The 26,778-nt window shown below is 58.1% G+C and overlaps 1 protein-coding gene across 17 annotated transcripts in view; it reads right to left on the bottom strand.

Annotated features, from left to right (window-relative positions):
- The window catches only part of CTNND1 (catenin delta 1), a 32,695-nt gene that overhangs the window by 4,516 nt on the left and 1,401 nt on the right, over positions 1–26,778 (bottom strand). For 12 of the 17 annotated variants that reach the window (XM_030039387.2, XM_041129315.1, XM_041129317.1 and 9 more), the window contains 12 exons: positions 12,386–12,504; positions 11,245–11,564; positions 10,022–10,093; positions 9,580–9,738; positions 8,830–9,362; positions 4,304–4,767; positions 4,010–4,193; positions 3,596–3,713; positions 2,767–2,920; positions 2,348–2,365; positions 2,025–2,093; positions 421–548 (listed from right to left, as the gene is read on the bottom strand). In XM_030039387.2, the coding sequence (XP_029895247.1) occupies positions 421–548; positions 2,025–2,093; positions 2,348–2,365; positions 2,767–2,920; positions 3,596–3,713; positions 4,010–4,193; positions 4,304–4,767; positions 8,830–9,362; positions 9,580–9,738; positions 10,022–10,093; positions 11,245–11,439 (2,094 nt within the window). In that variant the 5' untranslated portion in view covers positions 11,440–11,564; positions 12,386–12,504. Of the gene's footprint in view, positions 1–420; positions 549–2,024; positions 2,094–2,347; positions 2,366–2,766; positions 2,921–3,595; positions 3,714–4,009; positions 4,194–4,303; positions 4,768–8,829; positions 9,363–9,579; positions 9,739–10,021; positions 10,094–11,244; positions 11,565–12,201; positions 12,269–12,385; positions 12,505–26,778 lie in introns of those variants that run through there. The other 5 variants (XM_041129314.1, XM_041129320.1, XM_041129313.1 and 2 more) reach the window with 4 other exon arrangements.

The raw sequence follows: 26,778 nt of genomic DNA, 5'->3' as shown, positions 1-26,778 counted from the left end.
AGGCCAGGCAAGCAAGATTTCCCTGACAGTCTTTCCATAAACACCAAGAGAATGCAGGTAAAAGAGCTGTAAAGCAGCCCCAAACCTTCATCCCCTGCCCCCAGCGTACAGAAGGGAAGGACTGGCAGGGAGCCAGCTGCAGGCAGGGACACAGACAGGCAGCCCTTGGGAAGACACAGCTGGCAGGCAGCACAGAGCCCTTCAAGAGCACAGGAGATACCTGTTCCACACCTGAACTGGGCTGCTGAACAGTATCTTCTTGGGTAGTGAGCCATGCACAAAGTGAACAGCCTGAAACAGCAGAGCCTTGGCCATCTACAGCTCTGCTGGTACCCCAAAGGTGACGCTCCCTGCTCCCCAGGGCCCCCTTCCCTGCAACACAGATGAACGTGGACACGGCTGGCTCCACAAGGCACTCACCGTCCAACTGCCAGCGCACAGGTTCTGAATGGCTCCTGCTGAAGCCTCTAGGATGGCTGGAGTCTTGCTTTCCTTTAGAAGTGAGATGTATATCCGGACCACTTCTGGCTGGAAGAGGAGCTCGTAGCCTGCCAGAAGAACACAAGTAGGAAGGACTTAAGGGCTCTGCTAGCATTTGACTAATTCAAAGGAACACTGCTGAGCAGATGAGGCTGGAAGCTTTTACCCAGGCTCACTGCTCCCTGGAGGCTGCATCCTTGGTACAGAGTGGGTCAGGCTGCCCCACACCACCAGAAACCCCAACCCCCAGCACCAGCCCTGATCAGGGATGTCATGGCTGCTGCCCACAGTCCCCAATGCACCGCTGCAGCTCAGGAGCAGTTTAGGCTGAGACGCAGCACTGCTGTCATCAGCAAGAAGACCTCAATTTCAGTACAACACCTGCCTGAGAAGTACCCAACCCAGGTAAGGGCACATGGTGGGGCAGCAAACTTGGCAGCCAGGCACTGTGGTAGCAAAAGGCTCAGCCCGCAGTCTCAGCAGGAGGAAGGGGAAACACCCCAAGCAAGTGGCCACCAACACCACATTGAAGAAGCTTGGGTTCAGCTCATCCTCAAAGACTGAAAGCACCAGGTCTCCAGCACCCTCGCAAGCAGGGCAGGGATCAGGCCTTCAAGCGTTAACTCTTTTCCATGGAAACATATGCCCAGAAGTGACTTGTAAAGCAGCAGTGAGACTGCAGTTTACAGTTGTGAGGCTGGGTTTTCCATCTTGTTCTCTGTCCTCAGCTGTGGTAAGGGATGTCCCCAGCCCCTAAATACAGAGCAGGTGGCTTCTCGGGCTTCCACCAGAGACAGGTGCTGACTCTTCCCACAGCCCATGTCCACCTGAGGAGCCACCACCACCACATATTTGAGCTGCTCACAAGGTCACGTCTGTCCTAAGTTGCCTTGTGATTCTTCTAGCTCGACTCTTCATGCCCCTGGGAGTGCCAGGGTCCTCCCAGGAACCACAGGGTGTTTTGGGGCAGAAGGAGCTTAACTCAAACCCTAGGCTAATGCCCACTGCTTGGCCAGCCAGAGAGGGGCTGCGATTCATAGCCCTCTAAGCAGCAAGACGCTGGTCCCCAGAGGCTTCTTGGAATGACCCTTCCTCATCCTCATGCTGGAGAACACTTTAAGGCAGGTTTTTTTGGCTTTAAATCCTGCCTGTTCTTCATGCCCAGGAGAGAAAAAGCAGGCAAGAGGGCAATTGTGCTGAGAAGTCTGAGACCACCATAGAAGGCTACCCTTGCTAGGGCTGTGTCACCATGCTGTCCCTCAGTCCCCAGGGCAACAGTTCCCTCTGCAGCCCTAGGAAGCCCATCTTGAAGCAGCGCTGACCTCCCCCAAGCACAACAAGCATCCTCACAACTGTCTGTGGCAGAGCTAGCATTTTAACAGGCACTTGGGCAACCAGAAACATACCTCCTCCAAACCAAGCCTCTGCCCATTTGAGAGGCTCACTTCAATGGGAAAACAACTCTGCTCACTCCTCTACTGGACTACTTGTGGAAAAGCAGCCCTGCACACCCAAGCCCTGCGCAAACACACTGAGGAACATACCTTTGGCTGGAGTTGTTCTTTTGGGAAAATCCACTGTATCGGCACCAGGGTCTTCTGGGAGCTTTTTACCTTTCAAAGGGCAAGCAGAGAGGCATAAGACACCTCATCTCCCCACCCATCTCAGCTCAACAGCTCTTTGCCACTTGCTACAAGAACAAGCCCAGAGATGAGCTGAAGCTAAGCTACCAGCATGTCCCAGGAGGGGACATCAAGGGCATTAGCCACACTGCAGGCAATACATGCCCAGCTGGGGGCGGGACAAAGAGAGCTAGAGAAAGCACCCAGTCAAACCACAGAAAAATTAAAACCAAGAGCGCACTCACCTCTGGAGAACCATTCGTCTATTGGCGAAGCGGAGAGAAGGACAGGAGAGAGGGGAGGCAGGAGGAGAGAAGTGCCGACAGCATCATGGGGCAGATCATTTGGCAAGAAAGCAAAGAGAAGGGGAAGGGGCAACACAGGAAAAAAGGGAAGGTGTGGAGTTAGTGGACATCTATCCATCACCAACCCACCACCACAGAAACCCACCATTAGCTTGTGTCAAATGCTTTGGGTAAGCCAAGCAGTAGCTCCCAAAGCCAGGGGAGGCACAGACCAGTGCGTCTCCAGAGAAAGCTGCAGTTTAGCCTTCACACAAGAGATGCCAGAGTAGGAGCACAGAGACCCCAGACCACCCTCAAGCTTCACTGTAGTAGATCTGTCCTCATCCCACCTCCCTCCATGCTGCTGCCACCCAACAAACCTTTGCCCTTCTTGGCACCAAAGCAGCTCGCAGCATGGGGCCCAGCATTGTTGGCCGGGGCCAGAGGTGTCTCCTGGTAACGCTCAGCATGGGGGATCTCACGGTGGACTTGGTAGGACAAGTTTCTCAGCAGACACACACAGTTCTCCACCAGCTGGAGAGAAAGCCAGATAGTTTGACTTGGAGCAGCACATGCCCATCCCATGTCTCTGACTGAGGGCTCCATCACAGCTTGCAACCCAGAGCCAGGTCAAGGGGGTCTGAACTGGGACCAGGGGATATGTAGCTCCATCTCAGATGGAGCTGGAGCACACCCCCATCCCAAAGTGGGCATGGCCAATTCCATAGGCATGAGCTCATACTCTGCTGAGCCAAAAAAATATCTCTGCCGTAAGCACAAAAGGTCCAAGGAAAGGCTCAAGGAAAATTGAAGCCCACGCCTCGTCAAGGCAGATCAGGGAGCCCTGAGTCAGTGGATACCAGCATGAGGATGAACAACACTGCTAGACCCCTGTTGGGGGGCCAACATTCCTACTGCAAACTGCTGGCTGAGTGCTAGACACCTCCTGGTCAAACAGTACACAGGTCACACCCCACACAGGCCCTCTCTTCCCAAGCAGAGATCGTGGAAAGGCATGAGCCTGGAGTGGGTTTTCCTAAGCCAGTCCCGTCAGACCAAATCCCTCCCTGGTGAAGATTCCCCCCATCCATTCTTCACCCATCTTGGGATAAACCCAGTTTCAGCCACCATAAACAGCAGAGCACTGCTAGAGCTGGTTGACAAGGGCAGAACTCTACATGTGCCTGGACAACACCCCCACTGTGGTACCTTGCTGTCCGAGTCCTTCTGGCCAATCTCAGACTGGACTATGTAGATCAGGGCATCCACCAGCCCATCACATTCCCGCAGCTTCCGACGGGCCTCACTCCGCTCTGAGCTCACGTTCCTGGCAGGCAGGAGAGAACCATCATGGGAGAGACAGTTGAGGGCAGGCAAGGAGCAGCCCACACCCAGCAGAGCTCAAACCAGAGAAAAGTTCCTGTAGCTCCCCTCCACAGAGAGAAACTCCTCCAAAATCAAGGACTACATCACCAGTAGCTGTCCTAGGAAAGCAGCTCCTCCGCAGACCTCCTTTGGCAGGTCTAGTCCCAGAAAGCTACCAGGAACAGCCAGGAAGGAGCATTACGGCAGCCCCAACCCACACCAGCTCTCTGCCAGCAGCTGGCAGCCCCCCTCCCATACCTAAGGCAGCCAGCAGTGTTGGTGAGCACTGACTCCCACTCGATATGGCGGGGTTTCGAGTCCTCATTGGGTTCCCGCTCCCAGCCTGAGCGGGGAATGACAACCTCATCAGTCAGAGCATGTAGTGCATGATCCACAATGGCCATCTTGATGGAGTCGTGCGAGGACAGGTTCCACAGTGTTCCTGCAATGCCGCAAGCAGTAGGTGATCAGTCAGACCATGTGGGCTTAAAAACTCTCTGTGCATCCCTCACCCAACAGATTAGCCCCTCCCCTCCTCCCTGAAGCCATTACCTGTGATGACCTCCGTGAGGTCCATGTCATGGGCCTTCCGCAACAGGCGCACCAGAGCAGGTACCCCATCACAGTTCTTGATGGCAATCTTATTGTCTTGGTCCTTGCCGAAAGAGATGTTCTTGAGGGCTCCACAGGCACCATAGTGAACCTCTTTCTTGGGGTGGTCTAACAACCCCACCAGCACAGGAATGCCCTTCAGCTTGCGCACCTCTGTCTTCACCTTGTCATTACGGTAGCAGAGGTGCTGCAGGTAGGCGGCCGCATTGGACTTGACGGCATCCAGACGGAAGCTCAGCATGGCTATTACCTCCGGCAGCTCTGGCTGGCGCCAGTTACCCGGGGCCGGACCTCCCTTCCGCAGGCTGTCCAGACTAGCCAAGCTACCCCGCTCGTGCTGAGCCAGAGGGGCCCAGTAGTACCGGTCGGGGGCCACTTCATCCACCAGCATGTCTTCATAGCTCCTAGGAGAGAAGACAGCAGGTGTCAGTGTGAGCCCTAAACCTGGGGGGGATGCTGCACCCCCTCCAACTCAACAGAAGACAGGCTGAAGCGCACACAGTGTCTAGTCACCACTACCCTGCTGGAGTGCACCAGGCAGACTCCCATCAAGGGCTGGGAGCCAGGCGGCAGAGCGGTGTGGGGGCACCTTCCTGCTCCCCACACAGGGTCCAGCTGGAGTCCGTAGCTGCAGAAGGCCACCCCCCATGCATCCCCAGGCCTGCTCCAGAAGCAGGCGGCTCTTCACCAGGAGAAGGCAGCCTCAACAACTATTCCAGTCCCTTCCCACTCACCCACTGGGTTTAGCTTTGGGTCAGAGGCTAGATAACCTCTGCATAACCTCCACGGAGGCAGGAGCTGGCCCCAGAGGCACAGAAAAACATTTGGGCCCGCAGCCACTAGAGGGCAAGTTAATACCACAACAGACTGCTGGGAGAGCAAGTCACCCAGGAGTTCCCCAGGCCCATTACACCAGCACTGCATGGGTACAGCAAGCACCCAGAGTCCAGCTTCAGGGCACCCAGTTCTCTGCTGCACTGTCTGGCTGTATCCAACACTGCACCCCCATCACTGCGGCTCTCCCGTAGTAGTCCAGGACACATGAGCTGCTGCCAGACCAAGCCACTGCCATTGCTTCAGAGCATCATGGATAGAACAAAGATTTTTACCCAAGATGGGGCTCAAACTCTTTTGCCTGCAGATGCCCAGCAATACACACAAGTTGCACTGCTGCCCAGGGGACAGGCTTAGTCAGGCATGAAGAGACAGCCAGGCTCCAGGGATCAACCTCACTGCTCCCAGCTCAGACGCAGGGAAGAGCTGTGGTCCCACACCCCCTCTCCTGGTGAAGAGCGGTTCACCCACAGACCTAGCAGCACTGGGAATGAGCCCCACCAAGCACATGGAAGCTGAAAGTACAACTAGTCACCTTGGCGCATGGGTGACATTTAACACAAAATCCCAGATTCTCACCCTATTTTTGTAGTCGCTGGCAATACAATCCTTCCCTCCACCCAAGGAGAAGAATCCAGTGATTTCCAACTGAAGGGGATGGGAGGGGACTTGGCACTTAAATGGAGGGGCCTGACTACTGCTGTCACCCCTGCCATGCCAGGGCACTAAGAACACACAACCAAGGACGCACAACCAAGGTCCAAGACAAGGTAGCATCCTCTGGCTCACATCTGCCACAGGGACTGCTCAGACACCTTATGAGCTCCCAAATCAGGTGCAGGCAGCCCCCTGCCCCTGAGCAAGCAAGGAAAGTTGCAATGAAGGATGGCAGCAGGTTCTGCTCCCTACACCACTGCTTCCCCTACAGCCTCTGGTACAGGACTCGCCAAAACCACCGGCTCCAGGTGGCAGCCACTTCCACAGCCACATCCCCCCGGGGTGCTGCTTGCAGAGCTGCCCGCAGGGCACCACCACGGGTGGTGGCAGTGGGCTGCGAAGCTGGCTTTCAGCATGTCCCAACAGGGAAATGCGCTGCTTGCCACATGGCCTAGCTACCAAGAGATGCCAAGGAGTCCAGCTGCTCCGGAGAGTCACTCCCCGCTGCTGCGGGACACGGTGCTCAGTGCACCATGCCAACTACCACCACCATCCCCCAGAGCAGGACAAGGCAGGAGCAAGACGCAGGCGAGTGCCAGCACTGCAAACAAGCCACCCGAAGCTTGTCAACACAGCCAGCAGCTGACCTTGCTCCCATGCCAAGACTCACATGCCCCAAAAGGGAGCTTCTGCCCAGCCGTGAGGGTCATTCAGTGCTGGATCCCACCCTGCCTTTCCAGGTGAGATGGGGCTGGGTTGGCAGGGGGGGGATCACAACCTGCACTGCCACTGAACCCCCCTTCCCTCTTCCCCTGCTGAGAGGGAGCTTTGAGAAGAGCCACAGGAGAGGTGACTTGCATGCTTTGTGGCCGATGGTAGCCAGCACTCACTGCATCTCTCAGTTCAACACGCTCCATCTCCTGCATGCCTGGCAAGCTGTCTCCCTGAAGGAAGTAATTAACAGCCAGGCCCCTGCTCAAGACAGACATCTGAGGTGGGGGGATGCTGATCTCGCCTGTTCCCATTCCTGCAAGCCAGGTGGCTGAGTGCAGATGGTAACTGAGAAGGCAGGGGACAAGCCAAGCTCAACAGCGCCTGGATTCCACAGATTGCGGTGATCTTTATCCATCTTGCTGGGGAGGGAGAACCTGCTCACAGGCCACACCAACCCACCTTTCATACCCTGCACCATCCCTGCAGGACAAGGTGACATCTCCACTAGGGCTGCTCCTTGGCCATGCTTGAAGTAGGACCTTCTCCCTCTGTTGTGACCCAAGTCCCCCAGTCTCCCACTTAGCTGCAGCTCTTGCACCTGTCTCCACACCTGGCTCCTGTAACTCCTGTTCTCCAAGATCTGGAGGGGCAGGAGGAGCATGGACACCATCCAGCCCGTCAGAGCAGACTCAGGGTCTCAAAGCCCAAGCAGTTCAGGCCATCCATGGAGGGCTCCTGCCCCTACATGCTGAGCAGGACATGAACCCAGGGAAGGTTTGCAAGCCAGAGGTTTCTGCCTTGGCTGGCATTCACTCCCTCTGCAGCCCCAGGCTGGAGCGAAGCAGCCACAGGTCAGACATGCCTGCTTAATCCTTTCTGCCCAAGCTGCTCACCATGACAGCCATGTGCTCAAAACTGCTAACACTGGCTTCTCACAGGCTGCTTGAGTCTGTGCATGCAGCGGGGCCAGCAGCCTTGCCTGCCCTCCTCTAGCCGGCACAAACTTCACAAGGTGAGGCAGGCCAGGGAAATCAATCTGGGTGAACAACCGCCCTGACTGGTTCAGCACAGTAACAGAAACACTTGTGCTGGCACAAACCAAAAGGACAGACAAAGCTCCTCCTTTAGTCCCTTCAGCAGCCAGGGGCTACCATGGATTTACAGTACATGCCTTGAGACGGGCAGATCTCAGGCTGGGGCTGACAACAGCCTCCCTTCCCTTGGGTCTCTCCCTCCTGCCTCTGTTCTATGCCCTAGGAGCTTAAGCAGCCTGTGCTCAGCCTTACTCATCTTCTCCCACCCCGGGGCACTCAGGAGATGTACATCCATCCTAGCTTGCTGACACAACCCCCTCCCCATCTCTGGGACCCAGGCTCAGCCCCTTGCTCTATTCCTACCTCACCACCCTCTGAGCCATCCTCTAGCACCTCCCCAAAACACCGCTTGACAACCCAGGCAGCAACCAGAGCAGGCTGAGAGGCTTAAGCAGGCAGCAGCAGTGTTTGTGCAAGAGACACAGCTGGCACAAGACACCAGTCTACAGGAGTCACAGCCTCAGGCATGTAACATCCCAGGATGCCTGGCCACATGCCTGGCAGGGGAGTTAAAGGGCCACCAAGACCCTGCTCTGGCTGCCCAAGGGCAGCCACAGCCTGGTGGGGCAGTTGCTCAGCAGTCAGGCTGGAGGAGCCGCAGATCACCCACAGACAAACGAGGGGGAGAAGCTGCTACTGCCAAACAGGTTGAGCAGCTTCTCCCACCCTGCACAAGGGCCGAGCTGCAGGAACGCTCCCCGGGGCACTCAGGGCTGAGCCTCGCTCACCCCAGCCCTGGGCTCAGCGCTGCTCCCTGGGACTGCTCTCAGCTCAGCCAGAGCACGATTGCGGGGCTGCTGCTACTTCTGATGCAGGGCTGTGCCACACAGCCCGCATCAGGCATGGTTCCCAGCAGGATAAGCCAGGCTGGGGCAGCGCAGATGAGCCTGCCATCTCACTAGCAGAACAGGTGGCACAGAGAGGGAAGGGCCTGGAGCTACATCCAACCACCCAGTGGAACTCCTTGCTGCAGGATGACTGGCTCAATTAGCACTGAGTTTTAACCACCAATTAAGCAGACAATTAGAAGCGGATGCAAGTTTTCTCCTGCACAAGCCGCATGTGACTCAGCTCATGGTATTGTCTCTGCTGTTCTCCTTCCTCGAAAGAGGGTGAAGTCAAAGGGACCCCATAGCATCCCCAACTGCAGTGCCTCCTGCCACATACCTGAGCCGTCGCCGAGGATCAGACGGGGTCCCTGCCCGCCTGGCTGTGCCGTAGTCCGACATAAGCCCGTAGTCCACATCTTCAAAGCCCACACTGCGTTGGTCATCCTCCAGGCCGTATGGCTCAGGGTGGAAATGGTTGAGGTCCATGTTGCTGCCCCCGACACGCACTTGAGGCTGGGGGCCATAGATGTCCTGACGGCTGGGAGCCCGGTAGGTGTCCATGGAGGGGCGGTAACGCTCATCAATGCGGGTGACACGGGACAGGCTGCCGTAGCTGTGATCACTGCCCGGGTAGCCGTCCTCATAGGGGCGGCCGTAGCCGTCGGGGTAGTGGTAGTTTCGAGGAAGGGTGGCTGTGCCTGGCTGGCTCAGGTAGCCGCCAGGGCCCCCATTGCCATTCTTGCGGAAGTTCCTGTCCATGGTCTGGACGTAGTTGCTGGTGACGGGGGAGGTTTCCAAAGGTAACCCATCAGGCCCCACTGGCACCTGCTGCACCGTCCGGGTGGTCACTGTCTTCACCACTTTCTTCACCTAGAGGAACGGATGCAGGACACACTCTCATGAGTAAATCTACCACACCTCTGCATCCCTAGATTATCCTTCCAGCCTAGCACCTTACTCCAAGCAGATTTCACACCCCATTTCAGCTCACAGCACAGCAAGCTGGCAGACATCACTGCTGTAGCACCCCAGCCAACATGGTCCCCGGCCAGAGCCCTGTCCCTCCATGCTCTCCCCAGGCCTGTACCGTGGTCTCTGTACGCCGGGTTGTCCCATCGTCTGATGTCTCCACAGACACAACTGACATGGCCCCTTCTGGGTCCTCCTCCATGGTGTACGTCTCCTCCACGATCTGGCCCGGGTCCTGCATCCTGGGGATTGTGCTGTACAAGAGGTGGCTGTGGTCCTGAAGGGAGCAAGGGACAGGCAGTCAGCCCCCCACCACCAACAGGAGCCTCCCTGGAGTCAGCTAGCCCAGAGACCTCACCTCTCAGGGAGCCCTGACATCCTCTTGCATGGGAGGGGGTATCAACAACCCCACACCCAAAGCTCCTTCAAGCCAGGGAGGCCACATTAGAAACACAAGTTCCCCCCTCTCCCAGCTATGGTGGGGACACTGGAGCCTTGCCCCCTGCACACGCCACCGGGCAAGCAGGCTGCCCACAGCCAGAGGGCTCAGCTGCCCTTACCTGTGGCCCGTTGAGCTTCAGATCTGGGTATTTCTGCCTTTCCAGGTCAGCATCGCCCAAGAAACGGCCGTTCTGAAAGACACAGCATCACAGCAGGCCTGTTACTAGACTGATCTCTCACTGCTAGGATCCCATATAGCCATCCCCCTGCTCCCTGCCAGTACCCAAGCAGGCCATTCTCCTGCATCTGACAGAGGCACCCAATGCACACCCCGTGTGTCACTCCTAGGAGAGCAGCACACTCCTCAGGGGTCTGTGTGACATGCAGCAAACCACCCCCCATTCCAGCCTGGGGAAGAGTTGGAGGGCACACCATTCAGCCCCACTCCAGACATCCCAGCTCTCTCACGGGGCCCACACACTCTTGACGGAATGGCCGAGACCCCTCCCTGCTCCCCAGCACGGCCCTGGAGACCTTCCACATCTTCTGACACAGGAGCTGCAACTGACATCCCAGAGGCCCCCCAGAACTGCAAGGGAACAGTGTGGATGCTCGGCGGCTGACTGCAGAGTGCTACCATTTGACTCTTGTGCTCCTCCCTCTGCCCACCCCTTCCTTCTCCCTGACCCACACATCTTTCCTAGCACCACCACCACCACCTTCCACAGCCAGAAAGGCACCTGCCTCCTACACACCACCACACACCAGCCCTCTGAGCACCCCTCTCCAAAACAGAGCCTGGGAAAGTGAGAACAGGAGAGAGACCTCAAGCCAAGACAGACGAAACCACACTTCCAGGCCTGTAGAGAAAAGGGATTTCTCCCAGCCCTGGTTTGGCTGTTTGGGTGATAGACCGAGACTCCAGGGACTTGCCCATTGTCACACGAGTGAGACACGCGCACTCCCCCACAGCTATACACCAACCCCTGCACTTCGGCCACCTTCCAAGAAGCTGAGTGGGATGGGGAGCAAAGGTGCCCAGGTACTGAATACAGACAGCCTCCAACCTTCACAAAACGAAACCAGAGCTGACCTGGTAGCAAGACCCTCCAGGCTGGCTCCTCCCCAGAAGACTCTGGCTGCCGAAGTAGGTTTGCACATCCCCAGATCACTTTCAGCACCATCAGTGTTACAAGACCGGCCTAGCCCTGCTCCACCTCACGTATCCAAGGAGGGCCAAAGGAAGGGAGCCGGGCCCAGGGCTGCCCCCACCGAGGCAGGACTGACACAGACAGGGGCTCTGGGAGCCTCCGCACCCACCTCTGCCAAGGGGGTTTTTTACCTGGTGCCGCCGGGTGAGCGTGCCGTTGGCCAAGCCCGGGCTGGCGTCCTGTGGGGAGACCCGGACTCGTTCCAGCTGGGCTGAGACATGGCGCCGTTCCTCCTCCAGCGCCCGGGTCAACTTCTCGAACTGTGCCTCCTGCTCCTTGACAGAGGCAAGGATGCTGGCGGTCGACTCCACTTCTGAGTCGTCCATGGGTGATGGGTGCCCAGGATGGGCAGGGCAGGGGCGGAGGGCACAGGGAGGCACAAGCAGAGGTGGCTCGGTGTCAATGTGAGGGGAAGAAAACTGACCCAGAAGGGCAGGAGCCCCTCTCTTCACTGCACAAGATTTGGAGGAGGAAAGGAGGAGAGAAGAGCGGTCAGAAGAGACTGATTTCATTAAGACAGATTCTCAGAACAAGAAAAAAATTATCTTATGGCATTAACGCCCATTCCCACCCACCACCAGAGAGCTGGCAAGAGGGTCTCAAGAGCAGCACAGCCCCAGGCATGACTCAGATGCTTCCTTGCCCCAGCATTTAAGCTTGGAGAAGTGGCACTTAGGGGGCAGGAGGTCCTCCCCCATCACACCAAACAGCTGGGCTTCAGCCAGGTTCAGAAGAGCTACTGTGTGCTGAGGTTCCCTCTTCCCACAGGGGCCCCCCTCAGGCTGCAGGAAAACTTCCCCTACAAGGAAAAGCTGCCCGCAGGCCATAGCAGGAGGGGAGGGTATGTCCCTGGGGCAGAAGAGGGGACACTCTCCCACAGAATGAGAAGTGACCCACATCCCATTATTTCCTCCAGGGAAGGGCTGAGGGAGAGGGCTGTGTCACTTATCTGCTTCCTCCACCCCAGTGTGACAAGAGGTGGGGAGACAGCCCCAGCTCCACAGCTCCTTCCTACTCAGGAAAGGGGATTAAGTGGGACAGGATCCCCCTAAAGGGGGATGAGCCCTTTGACTGCTGCCAAAACTCACCACCCTCCAGGTTCTCACCGGGGCTCTCAAGGCTGCAGCAACCCCAGGAGGTCTTCAGTCCACAGATCTAGGGACAGGCATTGGCTTGGACCCTTCCAACATCCCCTCCCAAAGGAGAACAGTGATCAAGCACACCACAATCAACATATTTTGATAGAGAAAAGCAATATTCTTTCATACAGACCTGTTAGAGGAGGAAGTTCAGGTTTGATTGGCAAAGGCACGGGACAGCCACGTCTAGACGCAGAGAGTCATGGGAGAAATAGCCCAGCCACCACAGTGAGGAAGCAGGAGGGAAGAGAGCTGCAGGGACAGCAGGACAGGAGGTCAAAAAAATCACACAAGCAAACTCAAAACAGAAGGCAGGGCAGGCCACAGACTGGAGAAACGGGCTCCTCTTTCCCACCCCCTCTTCTCCAAGAGATGGAGCAGTGTCTGGAGAGGGCCAGTAGGGTGGCAAATGCAGCACTGTTCCCACAGCAGCCCCCAGCTCCATGGAGACCCCAGCATCTCCGACTGTTCCCCACTGACAGGGGAATGGCACAGGCAGAGAGGAGTGGCAAGGGCTCAGCCCTCCACCCCCCTCCCAGCCCAGCCTAGTCCCAGCAAGCCCATCACAGATTTTCCCAAACCCATGCTGTCATGGCAGGCATGTGGGGACTCGTTCAAGCCAAGCAGCAGCACAGAAACTGCTTTCCCACGGTCTCCAGCATCAGCTCTGCCCACTCCCCCACTGCCACCGCCCCGGTGTGGCTGTAACAGCGACCTGGGACTGACAGCATGGGCAGTATCACCCCTCCACAGAGCCCTGTCCCATCCACCTCCCACAGACAGCCCCACACTCCCTGGCAGCCCTACCTCTCCAGTCCCGGCCTGCAGCAGATGCTGGCTCAGAGGAGCTCAGAGCAGGGCTTTTTGATTTTTTTATTATTTCCCATACTATCTCAAGTGTATCCAGATCAAGCGCTTCCTGAAATGCCTCCCCCACTCCCAAGTCCACTCCTCCCTGCGACTCTGCCCCCCCAAAGCTTCCCTCGGACACAGGCAACCCTGGCGCTTATCAGACACTGTGGCACCACCATGACTGAACCCAGCGAAGCAGGGTGGATTTTTTCCAAGTGCTTTGGAAGCCGCCTGCAGTGCATTTGAACATCTGGTCACCACCATCCTGTAATCTGCCTTGATCAATAAAAAAAAAAATCCAGTTCTTCTACTCATGCCCATGTGGTGCCCAGCAAGAGATGAAGCCATGGCATGCACACACTCGCTCCAGCTCTCAGCACCCTACCCCAGCCCAACGTGGGCCGGGATGCTCACTGGCCAGTCCACACCCCAGGAGGAACACAGCCCACCACTCTCGGCTCAGGAGTCCAAGCAAGCTTTCAGAGGCTCCCAGACATGACTCCTGGCTCATGCATGCAGCTTTCCACTCCTCCCACCTTGCAACAGGTATGCCCTAAGGCTTTTTTCAACAGATGGACTCCCCAAGCCTTGTATGGAAACAGGAACGGCTCTGACCCTTGCTGCTCCAAGGTCCCACCTGCCCCACAGATTTGCAACAGAGATCCTCTGAAGGAGAGACTTAGTGCCTCCCAGAATGGTGCTGACACATCCCAACTCTCACCCCTGAGCCAAACACTCCCCATCTTCAGTGGGCATCCACCCACTTCAAGCAGGGACACAGATTCTCCGCCTTCTGTGACTCACTGAAGGCCACTGTCAGTCCACACTGACATGAAGCAGGTCTGCAGGGCCCAGCTCCACAGTCCTACTGCAGGGAGGCTGCTGCAGCCGGCCAGGTGCTGGGGAAAAGCAGCCTGCACCACTGACCTAGTCCCTCTCCCCCAAGAAAGGAAGCACATCTCCTTGCCACATCCCAGACTTCTCCAGCAGGTCAGAGGATGGTCCTACCACTCAGATACCCTACACCACTGGAGCACCCAAAACCCCAGCCAGAAGCCCCACTGGCTTGTCGCAATTGGTTTCTAGAGCAGTATTTCACTAAGCCCTTTTAAAGATAGGAACAGCCCCTCTACAGAGAAGGGATCCTCCATGACATGGCCTTGCCCAAGTAGCTGTGCTGCTGTGTAACAGCTCCCCAGCCAGCCCTCAACTATCTCTACACAGAAGAGACAGACTTTTGGAGTGCACGAGGATGGAGCCAACATACTGGCTTCAAGGAGGGATTTAGCTGAGACCCTGCTCTTGTGAACCAGCTCACTTGCTTGCGAGCAGCCTCAGTTCCGAGCAGCGAACACAGACCAGCAGGGTTACATAGAGGAGAGACAGCAACCCCAGCAGATTCCTCCAGCCCTACGTAGCTGCTGGGCAGGCCTCGCACAGCCAGCAACGCCTCCCCAGCCCTGGGTTCCCACCTCTGCACGTCCCCTGGGAACACCGCCCAGAGAACATGGAAGCTAACAATGAAACTTGCAGGGCCTTCAAGGGCCTCCGATAAGGGGCCAGAGCAGCTGTGAGGCTGTTTCCTTCCCATCCCTTCCACAGGGAGTAAACACAACAGCAGGGGGAAGGAACAGGATAGATCCCTCACCCACCAGCTCTCCTTGTCCCCTTGCACTCACAAATGTCCCTCCAGCCCATGCAGGAGGAGGTACGGGGGGTGGGGGATGGGACACACAGCTCCCCCCCCCCCCCCCGTTCCCTTTTGGGCCACCAGGCCAGAGCAGAAAGCCTCAGGGAGAGGAAGCTGCCAAGGGGCTTTCAGGGAGCTCGTCAGGAGGGCTGGCTGGAGCCCATGGCTCTGCAGACCCATTGACACTGACCAGCTGATGTTCAGGAGTAGCCACCCGAGGGTCTTGCCACAGGATCAGGCGATGTTAAACAGTGGCGTAGTGACTCTCGAGCATCTGGAGCCTGCTCTGCATGCATGGTTGTCACTCCTGCCCTGAACAGCAGGCATGGCTCCATCATGGGCAAGAGGTGCCAGGAGAACAGGGTACCCGCTGCCTGAGTGGGCTATCCCAGCTCTCCTCCTGAGGCCTTCGCCATTAGGACACACCACCTCCCTCTGCTCTCATTCCAGCCATCTAGTCTTCATCGATCCAGGATTAAAGACATAATTACCAAGAGGCAGTGCCAGGTCCAGAGAGGTTAGCAAGCACTGTCCCCAGCTCTCCCCGCAGACGCATGCTAGCGCCATCCCAGGTTGGAGCACAGCCCTTCCCTTACAGCTGGCTAACACACAAACCCCAAACAGCCACTCAGCCTTATGCCCTCCCAGCTGTGGAGAATCTGCCCCAGATCCCTCCCACAGTGGCTCACACACAAGCATTTCAGGGACAGGGGCTTCCTGGGCACTGCACAGCACCTCACCGCCTCCTGATGCCAGCTTAGGGTGCCGGTCACCTTCAAAGCAAGACAGGGAGGGGAGGGAAGATGAGAGCCTCAGCTCCACAGCCTGATCGCACCAGCCAGTGAGCTGCTTGCGACAGCTCGAAGCCAAGTACACAGGATCCCACAAGGGTGAAATTCCTGGGATTGCTTTGTGCCCATTCCCCCCTCCTCCCCAGCCTCTGAAGATACAACTACAGAGCATTTTTCCAAAGCCAGACCCTGACCGTCTTTGAGGACGGCTGCATTAAAGCCTTTTCATCATGAGAGAGGCACTTGCTGACACACCCGTTACTTAAAAACCCCAGCAAGCCAAAAATATTTCAGCTGGCTCAGTACAGGGCAACACAAAAAGTCTAAAGACAAAATACACCCTAGAGCAACTTCTGCCCCAAGGCAAAGGAAGAACCAGAGCACTTCCCCTGTGGCTATCAGTAAGAGGGGACCCCCAGGGACCAAGGCAGCTTCGAAGAAAGCTTTACATCCCAATCCCTCTGGCCTGATCTCTCAACTTCCTGGCACCAGCACATTCCTGTGCCACTGCACCCAGAGGTCCTGAAGCCAGAGCAGGTCCACCAGAGAGACATCCAACATACAGTGCCTTCAGAGAAGAGCCTCCTTGCCGGCAGGGAGGCATCCACAAGCTAATTTGTATGCACAGAGCTTCCCTTGGCAGGTACCCACCATAATGTTCCTGGCTGGACTAAAGACTTGGTACTAGCCAAAAGGACACCCTAAACCCTGACCAAGCCCTCCAGAGCTCTTCCACTGGGGCAGCTTTGACATGGCACATTTTTCCAAAACCCCTTGCCCCTGTTTCTCTGCAGGACTGCCTTCCCCCAGAACAAATACTTTGCCTGGAAAAATAATTTCCAGGGCCAAACCACAGCCATACCCACCTAGAGCTCACCTGCACTCTCCTCTGCCAGAGGATGGAGATCAAGCCTTGAAGGCTCCCCACAAGGAGTGCTTCCCTGTCAGCCACAGAAAGATTAACCCCGGGGCCCAGACCGAGCCAGCAGATGGGGAATTGTACACCACAGGCCAGGGAGAATGGACAAGATCTAGCAGACAAGACACAGGCAGGAGGCTTGACAGGTAGCACCCACAGCAGTGCAGGGGATCTCGAGCACACAGCCCTCTTCTTGGGTCTTTCCAAGGACCTGCTCCAGCCCCCTGCTCTGCACCCCGAGACCCCAGAGAGCTACCACCCAATGGTCCTGGGTTCCCTGAAGCTAAGGCCACTCCCTCAGCATGGAGGATTTTGGGCAAAGTTCAACCCAAGCACCTACAAAGCCAGAAACCACCTCTGCCACATCAGCCCTGCCCCAGCTCTCTGCTAAGCAACACACCAGGCGCTCACTCCCAACAGCTCTCTGCCACCAGTGAGGGGGGGGACAGAGTCACATCAGCTCTGACTGCCAAGTCCCAGCCCTCCCCACAGCTTTACTGCTTGTTTGTGTCCCCCAGGCACCTCTTAAGCAAGTGGCAAGGTTCGTCACCACAGCTGGACACCCCTCGCAGCCCCCCTCGCTGCTGTGAGGCATGAGCAAAGCAGCCCTTCTCCTCCAGCTCGTCACCACCAGCCATGATCAGAGCCAGGAAGGACACAGCCCCTCACCCAGGCTGGCTGAGCCCCTGCAGGGACACCAGCAGCTCCAGGCTCCCAGGCCAGACCCACCTGCCAGACTGACAAGAAGGGATGCACTGCCTGAGGAACTTGCTCCTGCTCCAACACAGTCCCCAGCACCGACTATACAAGAAAGCCAGCAACATCGCTCAAATAATTCGCTTTGCCCTATCAATTTGAGGGACTCTGAGGAGAGCCAGCTGGCTGCCCGCCCTTCAAAAGCAAACATCAACAGCTCTCAGCACCAGACCCCCCCCTATCCTCAAGAGAGGAAGCAACAAATTCTCCTGGTTCCAGTTGCCTATCATGATGCACTCAGGAAAAACAGAGCCCATCAATAATTCAAGCCTGCAATTGTCCGAGCACTTGCAGTGCATTACACTTGCTTGCTCTGCACAGGTTCACAGCCCTGCTAATTCACCACAGGCTTCTGGTCAGTCTCAATTAGCTAAAAAATAAATGAGCCAGCATCTCTGGCATCTTTCCACCACCCTGAGCGCAGGGTCTAGGCTCACACATCAGTCCTTAGACCTCAGCCTGCCCAAGGCAGCAAGCACTAACACTAGCCAAGGCACAGCAAGCCAGCAAGGTACTGCAAGAGACCCCACGGGCCCAAGCTCATCCCCATCTTGTCTGCTTCTGCATTCAGTTCAGGAGAACACAACAGCCCTCAGGCCACTGGGGAAGGAGGACAGTTGATGGTGGGCAGTAGCTCCCACATCCCTGTGTGGGTGATGGGAAGTTCTGGCACAGCTGTTTCTCTCCCACCACCCTAGAGGCAGGAACATGCCCACACCCCGCGCTGCCAGCTCCCACCACACCAGGGAGGGACCCACCTGCCTGGGCAGATGCGTCCTCGCTTCCAGGTTGTGCAAGCCACCTTGCCCACGCTCCCCAGCCTGCTCTGCCCAAGCCCTGCCAGACCCCACTCTAGGGGAGAGGCTCCCCCATCTCCTGCAGAGGGTTTCAGCTGCTTTCTCAGCCCCCTGCCCCGCTGCAAAGGGCTCTCCCCCGAGGCAGGTTACAGAGTGCAGGCACAACGGACTTTGGACAGGCGGGCGGGTGCCCAGCTGGCCCTCCCCGGGCAGGAAAGAGCTGCTCCCACAGGCGGGTCAGACACCGCCTTGGGGACCTACCTGCCCCAGCCCAGCCCCACCTTCCTCAGGGGAGCCATGCCCAAGGCACCCGGCCCCGGCAAGAGCCAGGCGGGTGAACCACCAGGAGCAGCCGCCTCGGGCGGCAGCGGGAAGGGAGCAGGAAGGTTGCCACTCGCCTCCGCCCGTCGTGCCCAACTGGTTGGACCAGCAGCAGGATCGCCACCTGGTCTACCTCGCCTGCCGCCCCCAGCAGCAGGGACGAAGGCCACGTAGCTCCATTAGGAAAGCCTTCCTCCAGAAAGGGGAGTTACCTGTGGAGATGCAAGCAGGGACGCGGCACCGCACCTTATAAGGGAGCGGGCCCGCAGCCAGCAGAGGACGATAAGGAGAGAGAGATAAGGGGCAGGGTGGGGCCGCGCTGCAGGCTGGAGGGGAGGAAGCAGGCGTGTGTGTCGTTCCCCCCCCCCAGCAAGGGCAGGGGGCTCAAGAATGCAGAATAGCAGACGGGTCTGGACACAGCTGGGGGTTGCAAAACCCTGGGGAAGGGGCCTGGCCCTGGCCTGGCTGAGGTCACTGGATCGGTGCTGTTTGCCACCCCGGTGGGATGAAGGGAGAGAGGCAGGCGAGCGGGGACAGCAGGAGAAAGGAGCAGCGTGGCGTCGGCCACAGAGAGCAAGGCTTGTTCTGCTGGTATGCCAGCAATCCGGCTGCGGGGCAGCTGTCCTCCCGGGCACGCAAGGGGGGCCACTGGCCACTCTCCTGAGCACAGCTGGGACAGCACAGGAGGAGTTCCTTCCCTCCAAGCAGGCCGGGAGAGCTGCCGACCCTCTACACCGGCCACGGAAGCGCTGGCTGCTCCGCTGGCTGGAAGGAGCAGCCAGCACTACATCAAGTGGAAGGGAGACCAAGCTTCCCTCAGCACTTTCAGAAAGCAGAGGACAAGCATCCCTCCCAGCAGGAAGGCAGCCAAGTCGCTGGGCTCCAGGCAGAGACACCATCCACCCGCAATCCCCAAGTGGGACAGCCACAGAGCTGGAGCCTTCTTGCCAGCAACATCCCGCCACATCCAGCTGCCCTAGGATGCCCCAACAGCCCTGCTCCCGCTGGGTACCGCTGCATGCATCCCCCCACCCTGGGGACAGCAGCAAGGCAAGGGTCCCTGCCACCCCTCCGCACCAAGCAAGGGCCAGCCCCACAGTTCGCACCCCCAGCCCCCGGGCCCAGGAGATTCACATGTTGGGAGCCCTTCAGCAGCACAAAGGCGGCTCTCTCTTCTCTGTGGGAATTTGCAGCTGAGCGCTCGGCAGGGACAAAGGGATTTCACAGGCACATCCCCAGCCGGCCGGCCTCCCTCCCCCCGGCGTTCCTGCTTCCTGTCACAGTAGCACCAGACCTCAGGGGCGCAGCAGCAAACAAACACCCAGCGCCGGATTCTGGGAACCGGGCCAGAGCATTCCCGGGGCAGGCCGCGCTTCGGCAGCCAGCAGGCTCCTGCTTCACCCAGGCGGCTCCTGGGCCCCGCGGAGGGGGGGGGGGGGGGGGGGGGGGGGGCAGCCCCCCGGCTCTGCCACCCCGAGGAGCAGCAGGTGAGCCACAGGATAGCAGGGCAGCTCCCCGGCTCCTTGCTGTGCCCAAGGAACAGCAGCCACCCTGATAGGGGACATGAGATGTCCCCGTGCCTGCAGGGCTCAGCTGGAGCCCCAGCATTGTGCTGAAGGTCAGTGCTGCCCCCCAGCTCCAGCCACGCCAGTGTCCCGGCCCTTCACCCGTCTCTCCCCCCACCCACCACCGGGCTGAACTTTCCCATTCAGCTGCCTCTCTCCCACAGCAAAAACAAACACCAGCCCAGCTCTGCAGAGATAAGGGCTGTGCTAGCCAAGCCCAGGGAGCAAAGTCCCCCTCAATTAAATCCGAGGCTGCAGCACCAAAGGAGCTGCCTCCCCCTGCCACCCCAAGCCCAAGCAGAGGGATGAGGGCATGGCAGATGGGGTGAAGCTGCTCCAGCACCCTGGCCCAGGAGCAGATTTAGCTCTTCAAGGGCTCACATCTGCTGCTGGCTGCCCCCAAGCAGAGGGGCCGCAGCCCAGTGGCCAGCATTCCCAGTAAGGGCAGCCTCCCTCCATCAGGCCATGGGCATAAGCGTGCGCAGCTAGCTGCCACCCTGAACAGCCCCTGCCCAGCAGAGCCTGGGATGCAGAGCAGCAAGACGACTCAGTGCCAGCCCAGCACCCAGACACATGGATTTGGGCCCCCTTCCCCAGCACAGAGCCCTTGCCACAGCCCCGCATCCCCCTTCCCAGGGAAGCCACTCAAGATCATTTCCTCTCCCGACACCTGCAGCCAGGCTGGGTCCCAGGGCCCAGCCCCAACTCAGCTGCAGTTACTCTGCTCCGACCAGTGCACAAAGGCACAAGGGACTGGAAGCATAGTGGGAATCACGCCACCAGCAGTATGGGAACTGCACCGCTGGGCTCATCTGGAGAGCACCCAACCCAGGAGGCCAGCCTGCGTTATCCACCCTCCCCGCAAGGAGCATTCAAGTCACCAAGGAACCACGACCATGAATATGGAGAAGGGCAGGAGCCCAGGGCCGCCCACCCATCCCAGCAACCCGACGCAGGGTCTCCTTGCCCCCACTCCCCCCCCAGCCCATGGGAGACCAGGACACCCCAGAGGCAGACAGGGTGCCCTTCCTTCTGCCAGACAAGCCACACACCCCTCCCCAGGCTGAGCAAACAGGCAGGCAGCGAAGTAGCATTCAGTGCAGGAGCAGCAAGGAGGGAATTGCTGAGATTAAGCTAAACTGCCCTTGCAGGGGCTGCCCAAGGGAGTCGCCCAGAAGAAGCCAGACCCCCCCCCCCCCCGCCCACCCCTCGCCGCGGCCACTCCAGACTCCCCAAGCAGGTAGGGCAGCCAGCAGGCTGAGTCACAGCACGAATCACCCAGGGGCCAGGCTGAAAACCCCAGCTCCATTCAGCATGACCTCATCAGGTGCCCTGCTCTCTAATTGCATGTGTGTGTCTGCACTCGGAGACAACTTCGAGGGCCCTGCCAAGAGGAGTAATGAATGGGTGAAGGAAAGCCACCAGGGAAGCATCAGGAAGAGCCAGAGACTGAATCATGGCTGGGGGTGGGGAAGGGGGCTGCTGCCCTGCCGATGGGCTGTGGCAAGGTGACAGCGAGTCCCCCACAGTGCTCCAAGTCCCCTTAGTGCCCATGGCTGGGCGAGGTGCACAGACAGGCTGGCATGAGCCAGCGCTCATACACAGCAGCAAGGGACAAACAAGACAGCAGGCCAGGCCATGCTCAGAGAGGTGGCAGGACTTCATCCCACCCCAACCCCCTGCCCAAATTCTTTGCCGGTGCCAGATCTGTTTGCCAGCGCTCCCCCAACGTGCTTGCTGAGAAGCGCTTCCCAGGTTCCTGCGCGAGCCGAAGGGAAGGAAACCTGCGTTTCCTGGTCAGACGGGACATGACATCGTGACTTCCCTTTCCTGTAAGCTTCTAAACACAACGTCCTGCCAAGGGCCACTCCCCACCACCCCCGGCCCGCATGCAGATGCCCTGGAACCAGGCTGGAAACACCAGGCACAGCCACCACCAGCCCAGCCTCGGCCAGCTATGCCAGCCAGGAGGCTAGCACAGTCCACCCAGGAGACCAGACACCCAGCCAGCTTGCTGGAAGCATCCTGCCTCTGGGGAAGACATACGAGGGCTCCTTGTCCATAGTGGTATTGCATTTCCGTCCAGGGCTGGGAGTATCCTACAAGCAGAGGGTGGAAGATGCTGTTTTCCAACCCCATGAGGACATGGCTGGGCCCACCGCGCCCTAGAGATGGGCTTGTTATCTGCAGAGCTGAGGAGGCACTAACACCATCACTCCAGCACGACAGCTGCTCGCTAAGACCACAAGCGAGCACACACTGCCGCTCTCCAGCCTTCCCTCACACACCTCGTCTGCTTGTCTGCGCAACTCCACCAGCCAGCGGGCACACACAAACAGGGCCACCCAATACTTTGTGGTGTTCCCAAGTCTCCCAGAGGCAGGATGGGGACATCCCTGGGAAGCCAAACCACGAGCCCCCCTCATGGCATAAGACTGCTGCCGCAGCTTTGTTCCCTGGGCCCATGCACCTGCCCTGCCCAGGGCAGCTCCTCTCCCTACCAAAGGAAGGAGAATAGAGAAGGGAAGTGGTTTTCCACCCAAGCCAGCTGCTGGAGACAGACACTGGGCAGAGATCAAGGGAGAGCAGGTTTCTCCGTTTGCCATACCAGTGTGCTCTGGAGGAGAGCTGCAGGGCCCAGGGTGCTCCCTCCTGCAGGTAAAAGTAGAGGGGGGGGAGAGAGAAGGAGAGGAAGGAGGGCTACAAAGCCAGCTTGGAACAGGCACCCTCCCCACATCAGAGAGGATTTCTCCCAGAACCACCCCCAGGCTGGCTGTCCCTCTCCTCCCCCATCAGACCCCGGTTAGCAAGAGGCAGGATGACATCTCTCTCCCCCCAGAGCGAGTCAGCCTGCCCGCAGCAGGAGCCAGGCATGGCAAGCAGCACTGCGTGCAGCAACATGCTCACAAGAATGTGTTACTCCACTGGGCAAGGGGCCTGCCAGCAGCATGCAAACACAACCGGTGACCCACCCTTCCAGGTCGGAAAAACTTGTCTTTGCAGTTCGACACACTCCCTCCCACCCACTGCAGCTACCCACATGCGCAAGCTGCCCAGCACCACCATCTCCCCTTTCCTACTGGGCCAGGAGAGGAGCTGGGAGCACCAGTGGGGAAGCAGCTGAGGGGTCTGGGAGCTCTTCTCAGCAAAGACCAGCCCAAGCACCACACAAGACAGAGGCGAGAGGAAAACACATCAGCTCAGGACAGCAAGATGGCTTCCTCCTCCTGGGCAGGGTGGGAATCAGTTCTCCAAAGTCATCTGCTCTGAGGCTATCCAACTCCCACACCAGTCCACCTGGCTCCCAGGAGGCAGCCCACCCCCCTCGCCCCAGGTTATCGCTCTCCTACCCAGGAGGTGCTTCTGCAACTGCAAAAGCTGCATGAAATGAGAGAGGAGAGCAACTCAAGGAGGTGCTTCTGCAGTTGCAAAAGCCTCGTGAGGTGAGAGGGGAGAGCGACTCCTCTTGCTGCCTGCTCCCCCCCATAGTCCTGGCTGCTTTCCACCCCCGCATGGCACAAGCGGCCCTCCTCTGCACTGCCAGCTCTCAAGGAAGCAGCAGAGGCAGGTAAGGCTCACGCTGCTTCCAGGTTTCTCGCACCCAGGAGGGGCCGGCAGCAGGAAGCTGATGAACTTTGAGCAGCATTTGCTGTAATTGGGGCCAACGCCCAGAGGAACAGGAGCAGTCAGGGCTGGGATGGAGGCACAACAACAGCTCCAGCCCTCACCCATGTGAACCCAGCATGCTGCTGCCACCGAAGCCAGCCCACCCAGGGCCAGGCCAGAAAGGGATGCCCTCGTACCAACCCTGGAGCTGCAGATGTTTAAAAAGCGCTCCCAGGACTGCACCACCACCCCGGCCAGGCTATAGGAGACTTGTTCCCAGGGCTCACCCCCCTACCCTGACTTGCCCAGACCTTTCCCTGCTTCTGTTGGAAAGCCAGTCACTCGTGGCCTGGTCGAGCACCCCACGAAGACTGTTTTGCTAAGCATTGCAGCCAGCTGGGATGCCTGTATGCCTACCAACACCCCAGCAGCACCCCTACAGCCTCAGAGCCACCCCCACCTTCTGCCACACCAAAAGGCCAGGGCTATGGTTTCACAAAAGAAATCCCGCTCTCCCATCAGCACAAACATCTGGGCAATTAACTGTTAAAATTAAACGTATGGGTGAAGGGCTCAGCCTGGATCAGGTCCCCAGGCCCACGCTGGCACAAGCATTTTTGCAGTAAGAGCTCTGCAGTGCAAAGTCACCATGGACCTGCAGCACAAGGTTAGGGACACGGGGACGAGCTCCCAGGCATCCACTGCTCCTCTCTCACTGCCAGGAAGCTCACCTTCCTGGAGGCAGAGGAAGCTGGCACGGAGGCTGCCTGCAGGGCAGCCGAGACTGTTCATTCCCACCTCAGTCCAAGGCCCGCACACGCCAGGCATCCCACTGCCAACCTCCGACTTACAGCTGCTTGCTGCTCTGGGCTGGAAAAAGCAGATGAAAGCAAAGGTGACAGGCACCCTGGTTAAGGGTTCACCCATCCTGGCACCAGACCTCACAGCTTGTGCTCCTTAGTCACCGGTTTGCCCCCACACCCAGCAGCCACTGCATCTCACCCCTCCACGCTGTGCGGTTTTCATATGGGCCACAATGAGGAAGCCGTATCCCTCGTGGGGAAAACTCCCACTTCCTCCACAGGGAAACGGGGACAGGGAGCTGTACTACAGGAGGATCACACAGCACCCACTGCCACCCCAAAGCCCACTCAAAAGGCTGAGGTCACACAGGAACATGACAGCAAATTAATCCACAGGTCAGCCCCTGTGTGCAGCAGCCACTGAACAGGGCAAGCTCAGGGACAGGCACGCCTGTGCTGAACCAGCAGCCTTCCTGGGTGGGAAGGAAGGCAGATTAGCAACAAGCACAAGACAGGCAGGAGCCAGACAGACTCATCAGCCTGCTTCTGGGAGTTTCCAGTACAAGAACTGGCTCCAAGACACAGTTTCCCCCCCACCAAACAGCCTCCTCAGTTGGTAAGAAGCAAAGAGAAGGTTGTGGCCATCTCTGGGAACTCAAGGACTTTGGTCCAGAGCCCGTAAATCCAGCGCCTTTCCAACAGCCTCACGCCGAGACACATTCCTGCACTCCGTGCCAGAGGACAACCTCCTCCGCCAGCCAAGCCCTGTGTCACACACAGAGGAGCTGCCTGAATCACCCAACAGGTTTGGGTTTTGTCACTGCATCCAGGCAACACCTGTTTCCTTTTATGGACCCAAACCAGTTCCACACTTCTGCTTCTCACTGTCAGCAAGGCAGGGATGGGGGAAAACAACCACACTGCAGAGACCTGGATTTTTAGAGCCAGGAGGAGAGCTCTGTACCTCCCTGGAGACAGTACCACCGCAGTCTTGGGAAAGGGCTCCATCCTTGCCAGCAGTAAATAAGAGACAGTTACAAGAGGTTCTTGGGAAGAGAAACCAAGAGATTTAACCAGTGCTCTCCCCTAAGGTCACAGACACTGGTAAGCTATTTTGAGAAGCCAACAGCCTTCCAGGCATGGTCCAAGCTATGCTATTATTTTCTGGATGTCCTAAAGCCACCCCTAGTGTAGATACAATAGACCAAGGTCTTATCTCCATGCCAGAGGAGATGAAGGAGGGAAGAGATGAGAGGCAATCCAGGGACAGAGACGCTTGCTGCGTGGTCTGGGCTGGACCATTCATGTGACTCCCAGCCCATCTTTAAGGAAGGGATGGCCTCAAGGGTTCCTCAACCACAAAGATCGGGGCCTGACCTCCAAGTCGGAAGGGAGGAGGCTCACCCCTCTGTGGCAGCCCAGCACACTCCACTAAGCAAGCGCTTTCATCCTCCCACCCCTTCCAGGAAGGCTCCACGCAAGATTCCAGCAAATGCTGCACATCGTGAAGGACAGTTGTTTGCATGCAACAGAGTCCAAGCCACATTCAGTCAAGTAGAAGGAGAAAAGCTTTTTAAAAACTGCCTTTTTTTTTTTTTTTTTTCTTTAAAGTGCACAAGTAAACACCGACAGGTAAGAGAACCTGCCTCAAGAAAATGCTGGGAGCAGGACAGAGCAGGTGAGGTAACCATGGGGAAGGCTAACGATTCCCTGGCTCAGGCTCTTCCCAGCACAGGGCTTCCCACAGAGCTGGGGGACTCTGCCCCACTCCTCTGGCAGGAGCCTCAGCAGGCTCTGCAGATCCATCATGCACAGGAGCACGTGCTGCGGGCATCGGAGACAGGAGCCTGTGAGTTGCCAGCCAGTCGCTCACCCCCACCTCACCACATCCAGGAGAACTTCTCAGAGGAGGAAGAGCAAGGCACAGAAATAGAAGCTTCAAACACAAGCTGCGACCACTGACTACAGGATTCCCAGCAGGCCTAGGTCCTGGAAGTGCTGCACTTTCCCTGTCCCTGCAAAGCCGAGGACAAGCCTGTTCTCAATTCCACACCAAGAACTGGGCAGCAGAGTCCAAAAGCATCCGCACAGCGCAGGGGGGACATCAGGTGGAACTGCAGGCAGCTGTAGATAGATACCACCACAACACTCCACACGCCCAGGCAGTCCCACACGCGCCCAGACAATCCTCCCCACCCAGCTCACCAGCAGCTGAGCAGAAGCCTGCGCAAGGCTGGGTGCCACAGCCGTGGGACAGGAACCTTCAGCCCTGCCACGGGTTCCCGGCTGGGGGAAGGACAGCCCAGGCGTCCCAGATAACGCCCTGTTACCCCCATTGTCACCAGCTCCATGGAAGAGCCTGGGCACCAAGCCCTTGCTGGAGAGCCAGGCACCTCTCTAACAATCAGAGGAAGCTTTGTTGTCCA

This window comes from Aquila chrysaetos, chromosome 16, assembly GCF_900496995.4.
Source record: "Aquila chrysaetos chrysaetos chromosome 16, bAquChr1.4, whole genome shotgun sequence".
NCBI classification, from domain to species: Eukaryota; Metazoa; Chordata; class Aves; order Accipitriformes; family Accipitridae; genus Aquila; species Aquila chrysaetos.
This window is presented reverse-complemented; position numbering and strand designations above follow the sequence as displayed.